Genomic DNA, 17,665 nt, shown 5'->3' with positions numbered 1-17,665 from the left:
ACTATTTTTGTTATCGCTTCAAGATTTTGTTTTTAGTCTTGTTTTTAGTATGTTAGTTTGTTGCTCTTGTGGGATTGGTGTTTTAGATATCATGTTGATATTTGATTATATTGTTGAAGGTTTTCTAATGAAGTTTCTCTTTAATTTTTAATTTTTAATTAAAAAAAAAAAGTAAAACCGAACTCCAAATTTGGTGCTTAAAAGACTTACTGAAGAAATTACTCAGCCCAATAGCTAAATTGAGCCTCCTTTCAAACATCCAGTTTGGGCCAACTGGAAAACGATCTTTTAAATTTAGCCCAATCCAAAACCTAAACTCGGACTTAATTCGGCCCGAATAGTCTGTAATCAGAAGGCGGGCCCAAGCCGAGTAAAAGGCCGCCGGCCGCCGCCACTTAAGAACTGTCTAATAAAGCGCCCAACCGCCCCAGATACGCTCCTATTTATTAACCACCGTTAAAAACGTTACAAATTTTACACATAGGCCCAACGGCCAACGTCTCTCTCTCTCTCTCTCTCTCTGCCTAAGAAGTAAGTAAGAAGTAAGGCGGTGGCTTTAGGCTTCTGGCTCCGCCATAGACACCTGAACCCTAGGGTTTGGAGCTTCAACGTTGACGACGACGATGATATCCCTCACCTCCAACGAATTGAACTACCTAGTCTTCCGTTACCTCCACGAATCAGGTCCGTTCCGTTTGCCTGTTTAACGCTTGCAAAATTAATCGTTTTCTGGCTAGAAATTGCTATGAAACTCTAATTAGTTTCTTAATTTCTTCAGGCTTTACGCATTCAGCTTACGCTTTTGGATACGAGGCCGAGCTTCACAAAAGCACGATTGACGGTAATGTAGTTCCGCCAGGCGCACTTGTTACGTTTATCCAGAAAGGGCTTCAGTATCTTGAGCTGGAAGCAGACTTGAGCAGCAGTGTAAGCAAAGTGTTTAATTTTCTTAATTAATACATGCTTTGAAGTTTGAAAGTTGGAAGCTTGGGCTGATTGATGTGTGTGTTAGGTTTACAGAGTGATGCGGACATGGACGACGACTTTTCGTTTCTGCAACCGTTGGATCTTATCACGAAAGATGCTTATCAATTACAGAAAATGGTCAGGGAGAAGAAGGACAGGATGAACGCAGCTAACCAGAAAAATGAGAGCAAGGAGGAAAGTGAAAGGGAAAATGCTCGAGAAGTAGAAGAGGAGAGAAGAGATAGGGAAAAGGAAGAAGAAGAGGATCGGGAGGACAAGTCGCACAAGGAGAGGGAACAAGAAATTGGTAAAGAGAATGAAGAAACACACGAGGATCACAATGAGATTGAGAAAATGGAACCTGAAGAAAATGGAACTTGTGGAGGTAATATCCCCTCAATTTTGTTTCTGTTTATAAAGACGTTGAACTTTGGCCATATGTTAGCTTCCCAATTGTAAAGTTTAAGTTGTCTGTAAATATGTGAAATAGGGGCGGAACCAATGGAAATAACTCCAAGCTCAATATCCTTGCCTAGTGAAATTCCTAGCTCTGACGTAACAATTCTAGAAGGCCATACCTCAGAGGTTTGGATTGGATATATCCCTGCGTTGTACATTTGCCTCCCATTTTCAATTGGTAGAGTGTGATTGCATGAACTTGTTCCTCCACTTCTGACAGGTTTTTGCTTGTGCATGGAGTCCATCGGGTTCACTTCTTGCATCTGGGTGAGTATATTGTCTTTTATACATGGGCAGATTAGCATCAGGTGGTTTATATTTGTTGTCATCTATCTCACAAAGTAGCTGGAGTTGAGATATTACTCTGTACGATAAAAGGTGTCAGAAACATGGAAGATCATCTTATTTTCACTTGTATTTCCTTGTCTAGGTCTGGAGATTCAACAGCGCGAATTTGGACCATTGCAGATGGAGGTTGTGGATCTGGCATGCAAAATGAACCTGCAAATGTTGCGGTTTTAAAGCATTTCAAAGGTAGAGCCAATGAGAAAAGCAAGGACGTGACCACACTTGATTGGAATGTGAGTCTTTATCACGTTCTGTAGTTGAAAACTCAGACATGACTTTCTCGCATTATGTTTTTGCTAAAGGATTTGCCATTTTGTAGGGTGATGGGACATTGCTTGCAACAGGTTCTTACGATGGCCAAGCAAGAATATGGAGTAGAGATGGTGAGTTATGTTTATATCTGCAACATGTTTGCTTTTGAAGTCTAGTAAGTGATAGATTTTAAACAGCTTGCATTTAGTCCTAGGTTTTTGTTAACACTTACTGTGGGATTTTTATATAGGAGAGTTAAGGACTACATTAATCAAACATAAAGGTCCAATTTTTTCTCTGAAGTGGAACAAGAAAGGTGATTATCTTCTGAGTGGCAGTGTGGATAAAACCGCAATTGTGTGGGACATAAAGAGTGGGGAATGGAAACAGCAGTTTGAATTTCATTCAGGTACTGCATTATTTTAAGGCTGTGTTTGATAAAAATCTAACTTCTGCACCATGTTAAGCAAGCCAAAATTATTTTTCAGCTCCAACCCTGGATGTTGATTGGCGGAACAATGTTTCCTTTGCAACGTGCTCCACTGATACTTTGATACATGTTTGCAAGGTTGGAGAGAACCAACCAATCAAAACTTTCTCAGGGCATCAGGTTTGTTCTATAATCCAACAAACCAATCTTATGATTTCTGCTAGTTTATAGTTACTGCATCATTTTTTGAATTAAACACATGAATTTTTACGATTATATAAAGACATTAGAATTATGCTCTGTCAATTCTCATGTAAATGCTTAATAACTCATGATTTTAATGCTTCCAATCAGGGAACATGTGTAAAAAGTAAAATTTAAAGGTATGAGTGTTGAGAGCTACATATACTTGCGTGTATCGTCAGTGCTTCCCCAAATTACTAGTTGCATGCCCCTGTCCCTTGGACCAGGTTGTAAAGGATGGGTAGAGCAAGCCTTGGGTTTAGATATTGCCTGGCAAAATAAATTGAATAAATTAATAATCTATAATCTTTTTACACTTTCTTCTATCAAGGTCTCGCTAAAATTGATTGTACTGGTATAGATTTCTCGGGTCTGGATTGACATTAAACATCTTCCACCCTTTGCCGCTCTCACAGTATAAAATATATCCAGTTAAATGCTTAGAGGAAAGGAACTCACCAGTTGGTGAATCTCATCAGGAGATTGATACTGCATGATTTTTATTCATCCTTTCTGATTTTATTGTTTCAGGGTGAAGTTAATGCTATTAAGTGGGATCCAACCGGCTCTTTGTTGGCTTCTTGCTCTGATGATTATACTGCGAAGGTGATCTAGACACTTGAGAACGCTTTTCTTTTGAACTTCCAATCAATAATGTTGCACTACATTTTTGTGTCTCCGTAGTACAGAACAGTTTGTTTTATGGGTTTCTCTTTTTTGTGGTTTTCTTGAATGGGCTGAAAACTCAAGTATCTTTTAACACAGATATGGAGTACGAAGCAGGACAAATATTTGCATGATTTGAAGGAACATGTTAAGGTATCTGTGCCTCGTTTCTATTTGTGAGTTTGTTGAAAATATTCCCAGATTGTAAGTTGTGATGGATGCATTATTTTGTAGGAGATATATACCATCCGGTGGAGTCCTACAGGACCAGGCACAAATAATCCCAATCAACAGTTAGTTCTAGCTAGGTAAATGCACTGCTTCTTCTGACACGTGTAGAAATAGGGGTAAAGTAAAGTACTTTCTATATGTGTTTGTGCATGCATGGTCGCTCGTGTTTGTTTCTGTCATTGCCTTGAAAGAGCAGATACTGTTATTCATACATTCCTTATGTTTCTCTTATTTTACATGGACCAGCGCTTCCTTTGACTCAACTATAAAACTATGGGACGTGGAACTAGGGAGACTTCTCTACAGCTTCAATGGCCACAGGTAAATATTCGATAATTTTAGTTTGTTGCATGGCTTTTTTTAAAAGAAATCTGTATGAGATCTATGAGGTGTGAATTACATTCCACAAAGAACAAAGAGGTGGTACTGATTTGTTTGCTTGAAAATGAGACTGTTGTGTTAGTTGTGATTCGTAATCTACTGACATTGTCTGTCTGGCAAATCCTAGGGATCCGGTATACTCCGTTGCATTCAGCCCGGATGGCGAGTACTTGGCCAGTGGATCTATGGATAAATGTATGCACATATGGTCCGTGAAGGAAGGCAAAATTGTAAAAACATACACAGGAAATGGCGGGATATTTGAAGTTTGTTGGAACAAGGAAGGTGACAAGGTCGCTGCTTGTTTTGCTAACAACGTAGTATGTGTTGTGGATTTCCGAATGTAGATTGTCAACTTTTATGTTCATTATCATTTTATTATTATTTTCAGTTGGGGTAGATTCCCATTCATCTTTAAATATGACAATGAAGGGCTTTCTTTCTATGTTATGTTGTACTAGTGAAATTTTTTATTTTTTATTTTTTATTTTTCACTTGTGCTATTGAAATTCGATCAGCATTTAAGAAGGTGAGGATTTGTTAAGAATGTAAAATCTTAACATAGAATATTCTAATATTTATATCTCAATATAATAGGTCTTAAATTTCTTCCCTGATTACCAATAAATTTTGGATTTTATACTTTAATATGATATCAAAATGGTTGATTTATTCAGGTGTCAATTAATATAATTAATTCATGAATTAAGTCTGAGGTCACACATGAGATGTATCAGAGAATATAATATGTTTTGACTGATAAGAACATAATGCAAGTGAAACAAAAACCAGGAAAAGTTAAAAATAAAATTGAGAAACTGTGATTTACAAACATAATTTCTACAGCGATTGAAAACACGAGGAATATTACAAGCTTTCACAACTCAACATTCCCAGCGAAAGCAACCAAATGCACTCAAAATGCTATCCTAACTTCTGTCATAATCAACAAATAATCTAGCAAAGTGAAAGAAATTTTAAAAGCTAGTGGGGACTATCTAAGCAACGCCATTGAGATTGAGACCCTACAAAAAATATATATCCAAGCATACATCACAACCATTCGTCTTGAAAAACTTGAGTTAAAAAAACCCCTCGTCTTGCAGCTAAAACCTACTCTTCTTGTACTTAAATAATCATTCTTTCAGATCTTCAAAATAGTCAGTCGGTACTTCTGGAGGAGAAGATATGGTTGCCACGCATTTGAACTGTATCCAAAAACAACACAATTCACATCATCTCTATTCTCTATAGCGTGGAAAATAAAAACAAAGTCTGTAGGTAAACAATTAGCCAAAGTACCTTATGTGATTTGTACTTTCCTCTTATCGATTGTAAAGTTGCTCCTCTTTTACTCCGATGCAAGTCATGTATGATAAGGACGCATTCCCTCAAATCAGCCGGTTTGTATCCGGAATATTGTTGCAGGGACAGAGTCTGCAGAAAGCAAGATTAACTCAGCAATTTCTTTACTTGTTTAACAATGTTACAGAGTCTCTAGCAAGTTCTTACCCAAGGATGAGACTTTGGCCGGATCATAAATCTTGCGAGAAATGTAACAGACGCAGCCACCAATGAGGGCAAAAACTTTACACACTCGTACTCTAACAAACTTAACTCTGCAAGGTAGTAGCCCAAAAATTCTAACTGCAGATTAGGATCCTGTAAAAAGAAAGCAAGTAATTAGCTTATTGTATGTATTACATATTTAGCTCAATTGGCTGTGAGAGAGAGGTTTTGCATACTTTGTAGCTCTCTTGAGTCACTCTAGCAAATCTCCTGCAAACCAAAATGAGAAGGAACATTAATCAGTCCGATATGTTTACAACGAAGCATCATAAGTGCACATGATCAAAAGTGCCCAAGCAAAAAGTATGCAAGCATTGCCCTTACTCCTTACCTTAGTATTGTCTTTATTGTAGGATTTCCCAAGTTGAACTTTAAGGCCTTGAGTATATCAGCCTCCATTTTTAACACCTATACAATGCATACAATGAACAAAAGTATTAATCTAAAGTACTACAATTATAAAAGCGAGGGTGATTTGAAAATATCAATCTAAGATGAGAAAGAGAATTATAAAAATCACCTGGTCCTTATCATATGTATTATCTGTGATGTAACAAAATTGTTCCACATGTGGAGGGCTGATCTCCTCATACTTTCTGTTTACCACATTAACAAGAAGATTACTATGTGGATTCATATTAGTAAGAAAATATTGACACAAAAATTTCATTGACTTGCGGACTTACGAGGCAATGAGCATTGAAGAAATACCCAGTAACTGAAGCCTTTTGCGGTCCAGAGCTTTCAAAGATAGGTATCTATCAATATACAGAACGGTGAGGAAAAGAGTGTCGGAAAGGAGCTTATATTCCTCTGCAACTTCCACCAACCAGTCTACTAAGATTCCCCTCATATTAGAAGTGATGTCCTTTTGAACCTTTGTCATGTAATCAGGTAAAGGCCTTCTATCTGGATCCGCCTGAATGTAAACCCATCATCACCATTAGCCTATTTGCTCAAACCCAAAAATGCTATAAACTCATGTACCAGTTTTGACTTCAGACCAAGACCCTAATGCCACCAACCATTCTCAAATACCAATACCTACCCATTATGAAAAATAAACCCCAAATTCCAATTCAAACAAAAACCCAAACACAGAGACGACAAAAATTCCTAAATAAAGCTTAGCTTTTGGCTAATGAGGAAAACCCAAAATAACATAACTAAACACCACAACGCTTCAGTCGTTATCCTAAATTCAACTTTCAGAGCAACGAGAACGCATTAAAAATCTAAATTTGGCAATACCCACCTACCATTTTTCCAATAAATTCCATTATCAGACAAGATAAATACGATTTGATAAGCCTTACCTCGAGCTTGTGAAGATAATCATAAATGTCACGAGCATAAGGCCCACACATCTGAGGGTCATCCGACGTGGAATCAATGTCCGGCGTCGTCGGCGTCTCCGTTTTCTTCTCGGGCAGTGCTTTCTTCGCCTTGGCTTTGGCTCCGCGTTTCTGCACCTGCGGCTCCACCGCAGAACTTTTGTTATTCGCCGGAACGACGGCGTTTTGGAGGATGTGGAGCTCTCCTAAGACCACGCGTTTCTTGGTGGCCGGCTGCTCTTGGCCCATGGCAGCTTCGGCCCTCCTCTTCATTGACCTTGTGACCCGGGCGCAGTTCTCCTTCTCCGCCATGGCCCTAGCGAATCTGTGAGTGTCGAGGTTTTGTTTGGGTTAGAGAGAGAGAGGTTCTGAGGGGTGAAAGAGAAAGAAGAGAGTTTTGTAGGGAGTAAAATGGGAGCGCCACTTTGAAAACTAAAGTTGGCGCCTTTGGGTTTCTGTTTTAATGTTTTCGGATCCATTTTGGTTCCCTGCTTTGAATTGCTTCAATTTTGAAATTTCGGAATGTGTTTGCCATTTATTTATTTTTTCACCGCCGTACATCTTTTCTCGCGTTAGGTGTGGTTTTTTATCTTTCCTTTTTTACCCTTATCGATAAAATAATTTTTTTTAAAAAAATTACACCTAATTTTTCACTAATTAATATAAATTTTACACATATGATTTTTTTTTTCTTCTAAAAATAAAACACTTTGCCAATACTTATTTATTTTTAAACAATTGAACATTTTAGTCCACCCTACACCCCCACATGTTTCATCGACCTCTTAAAAAATTTGAAAATTAGTAAGAGGTAAATTGAAAAGTTGAAAAAATACGAATATCTTAAAGATTAGATACGAGAAAGAAAAAAAAAAAGCAGTCTACGAACTTCGCTTTTTTTTATTTGTTACATACAAATTTTGCTTTCTAAAACACGAGGAAGAAAGAAAAAAGTAAATTTCCCCCTTTCCCGTATTTAACTTATGTCCTCACTTTGTTGTCATGATTCTCATTGTCAATCTCTTTCTCCCTATTTTTATACGTTTTTTTTATATACAGATGATAGTCTACTTTAATCTAATGAGGATGGGGATTCGAACTTGGGTGCAGAGTGAGGAGCAGATCCACTCTAGCTAACTCGACTAAGCCCATGTATGCGCATGTTTTTTTATATGTTTATGCTCAAAGAAGTTACATTACAGATTGTGTTTGAATGTTGGTCATTGTCTTTTGCATCACTTCTTAAGTTTTTAGCTTTCGATTAGTTTCCTATTTTCACATTCATTGATAGATCGAGAGATCAAAGATGGCATTAGTTTCCTATTCTTAATCTTGTTTCTCGTTGAATTAACTCACTTTCCTCCCCCATACCTTGTATTAATATTTCACATCATTCCAAATGATGCTTGCTAATTTCACTGCACAGTCCAAACTTAACCAGCAAGGATATAAAGGCAGCAAAACTTGCAAATTTCCATCAGGACACTGCCTGTAAAACATATGCAACCTGGGGTGGGGAGATAATTAGCTTTGTCAATGAGAGGCCTGATTGTGGAAAATCAGAGAGTTCTGAAAGTAACCATTCTCATTAATTATTAACATGACAGTGTTACAGTATATATAGGCTACAAGATTAGCCTTAAGCTAATGTAACTGATGTAACAAATATTTAACTTAAGTAACTATAACTAACAGTAAACTCCTAGTTAACCTAACCGCAAAAGTAAATTATAGCCGCTGGCCTGGCTGTTTCAGTTTGACAACAGCAACACTCTTCTTGTAAGTCATTTGTTACGTCTGTGGCTCAACAAATGCAACCCAGCTGTTAAGGTGATCAAGCAATCATGTATATTTACTTTGTTGGCACACCACGATTAGATGTCATGCACCCATCGTTGCACTTGCACCACATCGGGTGCAAAGTTTACAGCATCAGTCTGCTTAAGTGCGACCCTTTGGGTCAGCTCATTTGGTTCACCGCCAGGCCATACCCTGCATCACAGCTTACTCAGTTTTGATCTGCACTAGCTGAAGTGTATTTGCTGAATGATAATATAGAACCAGCTGCTTCCCAGAAATCCAACACAAAGGTCAATCAAGTGGTAATCTGGCGCAAAGCAGAATGATGCCCCATCCTCACCCAATAGCAATTGGCAAACATCATCAGCCCTCGCCATTAACCCTCCAATCAATCAAGCACACCCAATAAAACTTATATCCAGATCTTCCTATCACATTGGACAAGCCCTTGCCACAAGGATTGTACTTTTATGTTTTCAGATCTTCAAATAAAGAAGCTGGTATATCTTGAGGGCAAGGAGTGTGTGCCACACATTTGAACTGCGTTAAAGAAAAAGGACTCCATTAGAACCATGTTTTGCATTTCTAAAATTTGGAAAATAAGAAAAGGTCAAACCTACTTCTGATAAACAATACCTTAAGTTGTTTGTATTTCTCTTGAATAACATTCAAATTTCGTGCTCTTCTACCCAAGCACATGTCATGTATGGCAAGAACACATTCTTTCAAATCAGCTGCTTTATATCCAGTATACTGTTGCAGGGCTGGACACTGAAATGGATACGACTTAGTAATTGCTTTCAGACATTGAAATCCGCACAAGTAATTTATCAAACCCTTACCCAAGGATGTATTTTTGTTCTAGTCATAAATCGTGCCAGAAAAACAACTGATGCAGCTACCAGAGAAGGCAGGAACTTCACAAGTTTGTAATCCAATAAACTCAGCTCAGCAAGGTAGCAAACCAAGAACTCTAACTGCAAATTGGGAGTCTGTAAACCACACAAAACAATAAAGCAGTCAGTATTAGAGACTATAAACTTGGTAAGCCAACAAGTGTGTGTGAGAAGGCAAGGGGGAAGCTTACTTTGTAATTCTCTTGAGCAATATCAGTGAATTTTCTGCAAAAACAATTCATCAAAGGAACAAAAACAATCAGTCATAAGTCATTTAAGCTTGGCAAGTAATTACATTACCCAACCAAAACAGAGTGTTTTCATTGTCAGCACCATCCTTACCTTAAGAATGTCCGAGTAGTAGGATTGCCCATTTCAAATTTCAGGGACTTGAGAATGTCGGCCTCCATCTTGATCACCTTTACAACCCATCAAAAAATTTACTCTTAGTATAAAGCAAATGCATCTATCTGAGGTATAAATAGATCATTTTCAGGGGTAAAACCCCAAGTAAAACGTCAAATACCTCTTCTTTTTTGTATGTATTTTCTGTTATGTCACAGAGCTCATCCACATTTGGAGGAGTAATCTCTTCATATTTCCTATAAATTAAGAAATCATGAAAATGTAAGAATAATACTTATAGTAACTTCACATCATCATCAGAAGAAAAACAGTTGTACCAATCAGACAACAGATTCAAAGATTTGTGAGCTTACGATGCAATGAACATTGAAGCAACTCCCAGTAGCTGAAGCTTCTGCTTATTGACCACATTGATTGATAGATACTTATCAATATAAGAAACGGAGAGATGAAGAGTGTCTGGAAGGAGCTTATATTCCTCTGCAACCTCCACTAGCCAATCCACAAGGACCGCTCTCATATTAGCATTAGCATCTTTCTGAACCTTCTCCATGTAATCAGGCAACGGCCTTCTCTTTGGTTCCACCTAAAGAAACCAACCCATTATTCACGGTGAGCCTAATCCCCAATTGACAAAACAGTAAACCCTAATTTAGAGAATTCACAAAACTATACCCAGAATCAAAATTAAACCCAAAATCCTACCAATTGGATCTTAATGCTTTATAGCCAATTTCACTATCAAAATTGAAACCAAAAACCTTTTCCCAATATCAATTTTAAGTTGAAAAGTCCAAGACCGTTCTGATTATCAAATGAAGAAATCAAAATCTGAAGAATGGGATCTTTGTACCTCCATCCTACGAAGATAGGCATAAATGTCCGAAGCATAAGGTCCACACAGTTGCGGATCCTCAATGTCACGTGTTGCTACGGCTTTCTTCTCCTCCTTCTTGATTGCACAATTCGGTTTCTGCAACTCACCATAAGATTTGTGGTTGGCCGAAACGACGACGTTCACCAAGTTCGTAACATCTCCAAGCACCGCACGCTTCTTGGTAGCCAGCTGGTGCTCCTCAACCAAGGCGGCCATTGCCCTCCGCTTCGCCGCAGCACGAGTAGTGATGCGAGTGCAGTTCAGTTGCTCGGCCACGGTGTTAGAAGCCATTGCTCTGCACTGGTCGAGCTTTGGTCTTTACTTGCTGTCGTGGCTCGGGTTGGACTGTGAGAGAGATAGAGAGAGAAAGCAAAGCGCAGAGTTTGAGGTTTGAGACTCTCAGCGGTGATGGCAATATGTAGTGAGAATGAAAGTGAGGGTGCGTTTTGAAGTTTTGAGAGAGAAAATAGAGCGCCATGCTCAACTCTGCTTCGAAAATTTGTGCTTTTGGCGCTGTTTGATTTGACGTGAATTTTTTAGTTGCAACTAAAATTTGGAGATTTTGGATTTTGGAGCGTTTTATTTTGTTTTCTATTATTTTTGCAGCGTTTGGACGAAATTGAAATTTTGGGAATTAGTCTGTGTGGGGCCGGGTTTCCACATGACTTTTATTTTCGATGAACCAAATTTGAAAATTTTGGGTCGTTTTATTTTTGTTTAAAGTTAAAATTGCGCGCTTAGTAAATCTAAACTCTTTTTTTTTTTTGGTCTGAAAAATATTTGGGTTAAAAAGTTTGAAACTTTCGTATTTTCATTTGGGCCATACAGATTTGGTACTAGGCGGGTCCCTTTTTAGGTGTTTTGGTTTGGTACTTGGGCGGGATAGTTTTGGCTTCGCCTTTCTTTGGAAAGTGATATTTTGATTTCAATTTGGACTGTCAAATTTTAAGTTCAAACCAAAACATCAAAATCAAGTCAACCCAAAGCTCAAACAAAGACTAAACATTTTGCTTACCCTTCTGGTTGTTGATGTTTTTTTCTTTTCATTTAATCCACATATGGGCAATAACAATTATGCTTCATCCCATAAATATAATTTCAATGGTGTTATTTATGAAATGATTTCGTATGATACTAATTTGAGTTAGAATTTTTAGAAATTAATCGGTAAATAAGTGATAAGGAAACATTGTAATTCCTGTGGCATCATTGCACATTTAAAGACAAGTTGTGCATCTACCAAAATCACCATATTAACCAAGAAATTGCTTAGGTTTATTTCGTTTATTATATGGCAGGGACAGTCCTACGTCCATGCTAACATGGGCTATAGCCTAGGCGACTTGATATTTTATAGTCCAATATTAATACTCAGCCCACCAAGCACACCTCCACACACCCCATCCTAGTGATCCCACCCACAAAAAATCTCTTTTTTAACCTTTTCTAGTGTACATAAAACGTCAAATTTTTTTTTTTTCTTATAAATTTTGGCTACTTCTTCTCATTTTTATTTTCCAAGTTGGCTTGGATGGATTAAAATGGTTCTGTTTTTTTTTTTTCTTCTTCTTTTTTAATAGATAATAAATGCTTTCGATTATTTTCCTTTCATGGAGAAGTTTATCATGTAATTGTTAATTGACCTTAAAATTCACTCGCACCGTCAAATTTTCTAGGTTTGTATGTAAGATAAATTTAGCCCACCATATTTTAAAATCCTGAGTCCATCACTTTTACATGGGGTATACTAATTACGTTTATTATTACGATAAGCTGTTAATTTATTATAATTTATACATTAACATGGAATTGTTGTTCAAATTAAAGGTTAACACTCTCAACGTGGCCAAAATTGAAAAGGGTGTAGGTCTAGCAGTTTCCAGTTTGTAAAGCGCTTCCCTCAAAGCTAATGCAAGAGAGGCCAAACTCAGGTCAACAATTGAAATCAATCAATTAGAGTAAAGCGTTCCAACAACAGTACACCAAAACTGTATGCATCTCCTGCTGTCGTTGGTTTTGTCCATACTCTACATTGTAGTTCAATCTCAAAATCAGCAAACTAAAACCAACCATAGTAATTAATTGCTACCGATTATCAACCTACAATACTTGAGCAGCTTATAGAAGAATTAGGCTTAGTTTGGTATTGCTGTGCTTTTAAAAAAAACTGCTTCTGCTGTGCTGTGAAAATAAACAGCTATGAAGTGAAGCAGCAAAGTGTTTGGTAATCTATATTTGTAAAAGTGCTGTGAGTATAAAAAGCAGTCTTATAATGTTTGGTAAACTTTTTTATAGAAGTGCTGTGAGAGTGTATAATGACAATAAAGGGCACCATGATGAATTTTTTTTAAAAACCTAAAATTATCATAAGAAATAAAAAATGTATACTTTTTTCTCCCTTTTGTTTCCTCCTTTCTTCTTCCTTTCCAGGCCCCATTCCCTTTTTTTTTCTTTCTCCCTCGTCTGCTTTCTCTTTTCTTCTTCCTTCAGGGGCCCCAATTTTTTTTTTCCTCTCCCTCTTCTCTCCTTCCTCCTTTCTTCTTCCTCTGTTTTTTTCTTTCGTCATCTTCCTCATCCAAAATCTTCAAGACAAAACTTGTTTTTGTTGTGATTTCATACAAATTCTTGTTATAAAGACACCCGTCCCAGTTTTTTTCTTTTCTTCCTCTTTTCCTCTTCCTTCCCAGGCCCCCCATCTCTCAACCTTTTTACCTTTCCTCTTCTCCTCCTTTCTCTTTTCTTCTTCCTTCCAAGACTTCTTCCCTTCCCATGTTTTTTTTTTATTTCTTCCTCTTTACTTCTACCTTCCCAGCAACCCCCGCCCGCTTTTTTTTTAATTTTATAAATTTCTTCGTCTTTTCTTCTACATGCCCACCTCTTGGGGATTTGATTTTCTTTTGCTGAATGAGATAATTGGTTGGTAATCTGGGTGTTGAATTTTTTGTTGCCGTAGAGATAATTGGTTGGTAATCTGGGTGCTGAAGGAGATCTTCTAGGTTTGTAAAATAGGAAGCTGGGTTGGTGGGGTTTTGGGTTGAGTTGGTAGCTTTGAGGGATTGAGGAAGGGAAAAAGTTGCAGAGAGAGGATGATATTCTGGGTCTGTAAAATAGGGAGGTGGGTTGGTGAGGTTTTGGGTTGAGATGGTAGCTTTGACGGATTGAGGAAGGGGAGCAAGTTGCAGAGAGAGGAGAGGATGAGGCGAGCAATCCAGAAAATAAAAAAGGAACGACACTTGGGAGGTTCGAACTCGGGATGATGAGGATATAACATGTAATTGTGTGAAACAAATAAGGGCAATATGGGCAATTTGAAATTTTCATTTAAACCTTCGCATGCTTCTCCTCGCAGCAGTTTTCAGAAGCAGCTCCCCACCTGCTTCTGTTTTTCAGCTTTGAATGACAGCAACTTATTAAATAAGCAGCTTATTTTTGTTTTACCAAACACCCAAATCTCCAAAACTTTTTTTTTAAGCTGCTTATTTTTTAAGTTAAGCAATACCAAACTAAGCCTTAATCATGTATATAGAAGCAGCCAGATGGTCATCTTTTATTGTCATAGAAAAGATTGAGTCCCTCATATGGAGAAAACATGATAAGAGCTACATCAACATGCATCACAAAGAACAGAGAGTTCACAGGCTTTCTTGATAAGCCTTGAGAAAATGACTTGTCTATTAGTCGTATTCTTAATACCTCTTAATTTGAAGCTTCACTCTCCCCATTCCTTTAATTTATTCCTAAACTAGCTTTTACAACAACAACAAAATAGCTCTTGCACCTTTTCCTTTTATATTTTGTTATTTTGGGAAACCTAGCAAGATACATGTATGAAAAGGTTACCAATGAGAAGGTTACCAATATCTCTCACTTACATATATACCTCAAAATATAATTACATGGATGAACCAAAATATAAGTCATGAGAAGAAAACTAAATGAAGAAGATAAGAGCATCATTTGACAAGAGGTTTGTTTTTTTTTTTTTTTGGCTTAATATCACAAAACGTCCATAAGGTTTACGAAATTATCAGATTGCATCCTTAATATTTTTTTGTGTCATTCGTGGTCCTCAAGGTTAGTATATGTGATCACAAATGGTCCCTGCAGTTAGATTCCGTCAAAAGCTCCGTTAATTTGCTAATGTGGCATATATATATATCACAAAACATCCCTGAGGTTCACGCACCAATCACAAATGGTTCCTGCGAAATTTTTTAATTTTTTAATTTAAAATTCATAAAATGTTGGTTTTCTTTTTTAAATTATTTAAAAATATATATTGTATTTTAAATACACATGACACTATATATTGTATTTTAAATACACGTGACACTAAATGGTCCTCAAGGTTAAAATCCTTCTATAAATGGTTTTTTCATTTTTAACTTTTATGATTTTTAAATTATTTTTTAAAAACTCCATTAGTTTGTTGGTGTGGCATATATGTAGAGCCCACATCTCCAATAATATAGTGTCATGTATATTTAAAATACAATATATATTTTTAAATTTAAAAAAGAAAAACCAATATTTTATGAATTTTAAATGAAAATAAATAAAAATTCACAGGGACCATTTGTGATAGGTGCGTGAAACTCAGAGATGTTTTGTGACATATATATGGGGGCGGATCCGTGGCACTATATTTTTGACACAGTTTTATAACATTCGGATGCAAGCACTTTCAACGGTTAAGATTATATGTGATTTCACTATTTAACTTACAAATTAATGAATAATAAAATATTAAACTCCCGAATTTTCTATTTTTTTTTTCAAATTCTCCAATAAAAATCACTCTCTCTCCTCAATAAAATTCGCAATAAACAGTAATTAATCTCATTCTCCTCATAAACAATCCAATTTAATTCAATCAATAAACAAGAACAAAAAAGAAAACTCATATCTATCTATCTCATGGAAAGTCTTGGAGCACCGACGACGGGTTTATAAGGTTTGCATGTTTCTGTTCTCAATTGCTTGAGAACAAGCAATATAAAGTCTAAAGACATATGCTTTGTATTGGCAGCCATGAATGGGTTTATGGGGTTCCCTTTTTATTCAGCTTTTTCCTTCGATTTCTTTTTCTGGGGCTCTAATATTTTATTTAATTATCCTCAGTTTGGATTGGTATAATAATAATAATAATCATCTTTGTTTTTGTTTTTGCTATGATTTCCTCCATATGTTGTATCTATTCGCCAAAATCTCATCCCCAATCGCAGTGATCTCTAATGGGAAATCTATAATCTAAGATGTACAGATTAAAAAGATTCACATAGCATTTTAGTTTTGTAAAAGTAGGCTTCTCTTAATCATTTCTTGGGATTTAACTTAATCATCATTTTAATCTGGAAGCATTTGAAGACAAATCTTATACATGCATTCATGATGCATGTGAAGATTCATGTAAAGTTGATAAAAATTTACTCAGCCCAGCTCCTACTCTCTTCTCTATGTGCTAAAATGTCATCTTCAGGCTCTAAGAAAAATGATATGAACCATAAAAACCTTCACGAACACTCTTCATGATCAAAACCTTGTCCTACTTTCCTTCTGTTTCAAGTTTGAGTATTTTTTGGTGGATAGTTTCAAGTTCGGGTTGCAGATGAAAGAGGAGGAGAAGGAGAGTGGGGAAAGGGGAAAGGAAAAAATTTCCCCGTAAAGGCACAGTGGGAAATAAATGATTTTTTTCATCTCACAATTGCAATTTTCTTATAGGAGAATGTGAAATATAAGTAAAGAGATAGAAAATAAAATGGGGAATTTAATTAAAATTAATTTCAGTTTATAATAATTTAAAAAAGTAAGAATTAGTTTAGATTTAATCTCATCCATTGATAGTGGGTTAATCTAAAGGTGTGAAATTTGTGTCAAACAGCGTGGGACTACTTGTGAGTGGACTTTGTTTTCAATAAATAGCATGATTTTTATGATGAAATTTCTATGCATAAGGATTTAAAGGTTTATGAAATTTACCTTATACTCAAAGTTGAAACCATTATTTTTGGTAAAGTATTTGGGATATATTTGGGTTTTGGATATATTCCAGTGTCTTGAATTTTATGTATATGCTATTTTGGGAAAGTATTATATTGGTGGAGTCTTTGTGGGGGGTACTTGAGATATGGTTGTGAGGCATGGAAAGATGCGAGAGTAGGAAGTCAGTTTGGAGTGCTATATGCACTACCCTGTGTACCTCCCCTAGATTCAGAATGTGATTATGGAAATGTGAAATATTGGGAAATGTCAGTAGCCGGGGCATCCTTGACGGGATGTTGACCGTAGACCCTTGATTGGGTAGTCTGCGCGCGTAGGACGGTTCCAGGCGTACGGGTCTTGATTCTTCGTCCGTACGTGCTGGGTTAGAGTATCAGTCCCCAGTTGGACGACTCATCCCTAGCCACATGGACGTTTGAGGGCCGGATAAGTGTGAGCTAGTCAAACAATCCCCTGTTGGATTGTTTCCCCGGTACAATTAGGTGTGTCATATACCTATATTATATCTCTATTATATATATATATATATATGCCACATCAGCAAACAATGACAGCTTCTTCCTCTATTGGGCTTGCTGTGAGCATGGGCTGCAGGCTGTAGGATCAGCCTCACCAATTGGTTTTGGGTCATAGATAACAGTTGAGGAACAGAGTAGGGTCTTTAGCTTAAGGTCATCTCCAGTCATAAGGCTAAATGTAGTATAGGGCTAAAAAAATTTAGCCCTCCAAAATATTAAAATTTTAAAGAATAGTGCATGGCTAAATTTTTCCATCTCTAGCCATGCATAGTTATATTTTAGGGTCCTTCATATTTTATTACTTTGAGAAAAATTATAGTACAACACTC

The 17,665-nt window shown here is 36.8% G+C and overlaps 3 protein-coding genes across 4 annotated transcripts; 1 reads left to right on the top strand and 2 right to left on the bottom strand.

The window, feature by feature from the left end:
• The first annotated feature begins 469 nt into the window (after positions 1–469).
• On the top strand, positions 470–4,456 carry LOC110762002 (WD40 repeat-containing protein HOS15). Of its 2 annotated transcripts, XM_021964595.2 has the most exons (14): positions 470–684; positions 779–927; positions 1,021–1,351; positions 1,457–1,551; positions 1,646–1,692; positions 1,856–2,006; positions 2,093–2,156; positions 2,276–2,434; positions 2,514–2,635; positions 3,230–3,304; positions 3,464–3,517; positions 3,599–3,672; positions 3,842–3,916; positions 4,104–4,456. In XM_021964595.2, exons 1-14 carry the CDS (start codon positions 624–626, stop codon positions 4,321–4,323), a joined length of 1,677 nt encoding a protein of 558 aa, XP_021820287.1. In that variant the 5' UTR covers positions 470–623; the 3' UTR covers positions 4,324–4,456. The 2 variants fall into 2 exon arrangements, with proteins under 2 accessions (XP_021820287.1, XP_021820288.1); XM_021964596.2 differs by lacking the exon at positions 470–684 and having other exon boundaries at positions 788–927; positions 1,013–1,351.
• A 294-nt stretch (positions 4,457–4,750) lies between these two features.
• LOC110761977 (putative cyclin-A3-1) lies at positions 4,751–7,357 on the bottom strand. Its single transcript, XM_021964568.2, has 8 exons — positions 6,862–7,357; positions 6,232–6,464; positions 6,066–6,141; positions 5,877–5,953; positions 5,722–5,755; positions 5,489–5,638; positions 5,279–5,413; positions 4,751–5,184 (listed from the first exon to the last, which is right to left on the bottom strand). Exons 1-8 carry the CDS (start codon positions 7,189–7,191, stop codon positions 5,113–5,115), a joined length of 1,107 nt encoding a protein of 368 aa, XP_021820260.1. The 5' UTR covers positions 7,192–7,357; the 3' UTR covers positions 4,751–5,112.
• Positions 7,358–8,452: 1,095 nt separating this feature from the next.
• On the bottom strand, positions 8,453–11,350 carry LOC110761919 (putative cyclin-A3-1). Its single transcript, XM_021964502.2, has 8 exons — positions 10,795–11,350; positions 10,295–10,527; positions 10,102–10,177; positions 9,918–9,994; positions 9,767–9,800; positions 9,522–9,671; positions 9,316–9,450; positions 8,453–9,219 (listed from the first exon to the last, which is right to left on the bottom strand). The coding sequence occupies exons 1-8, from the start codon at positions 11,107–11,109 to the stop codon at positions 9,148–9,150; spliced, it is 1,092 nt and encodes a 363-aa protein (XP_021820194.1). The 5' UTR covers positions 11,110–11,350; the 3' UTR covers positions 8,453–9,147.
• Positions 11,351–17,665: the final 6,315 nt, after the last annotated feature.

This window comes from Prunus avium, chromosome 1 (assembly GCF_965620075.1).
Source record: "Prunus avium chromosome 1, drPruAviu1.hap1.1, whole genome shotgun sequence".
Lineage (NCBI taxonomy): Eukaryota > Viridiplantae > Streptophyta > Magnoliopsida > Rosales > Rosaceae > Prunus > Prunus avium.
This window is presented reverse-complemented; position numbering and strand designations above follow the sequence as displayed.

Excerpts from the sequence above, each read along its gene's own strand:
- LOC110762002 (XM_021964595.2), top strand. The coding sequence starts at position 624 with ATGATATCCCTCACCTCCAACGAATTGAACTACCTAGTCTTCCGTTAC. Across the intron at positions 1,552-1,645 it reads TAGAAGGCCATACCTCAGAG|GTTTTTGCTTGTGCATGGAG; the intron begins GTTTGGATTGGA and ends CACTTCTGACAG. Across the intron at positions 2,007-2,092 it reads TGACCACACTTGATTGGAAT|GGTGATGGGACATTGCTTGC; the intron begins GTGAGTCTTTAT and ends GCCATTTTGTAG.
- LOC110761977 (XM_021964568.2), bottom strand. The coding sequence starts at position 7,191 with ATGGCGGAGAAGGAGAACTGCGCCCGGGTCACAAGGTCAATGAAGAGG. Across the intron at positions 5,639-5,721 it reads TGACTCAAGAGAGCTACAAA|GATCCTAATCTGCAGTTAGA; the intron begins GTATGCAAAACC and ends TTCTTTTTACAG. Across the intron at positions 5,414-5,488 it reads GGCCAAAGTCTCATCCTTGG|ACTCTGTCCCTGCAACAATA; the intron begins GTAAGAACTTGC and ends TGCTTTCTGCAG.
- LOC110761919 (XM_021964502.2), bottom strand. The coding sequence starts at position 11,109 with ATGGCTTCTAACACCGTGGCCGAGCAACTGAACTGCACTCGCATCACT. Across the intron at positions 9,801-9,917 it reads ACTACTCGGACATTCTTAAG|AAAATTCACTGATATTGCTC; the intron begins GTAAGGATGGTG and ends TTGTTTTTGCAG. Across the intron at positions 9,672-9,766 it reads TTGCTCAAGAGAATTACAAA|ACTCCCAATTTGCAGTTAGA; the intron begins GTAAGCTTCCCC and ends TGTGGTTTACAG.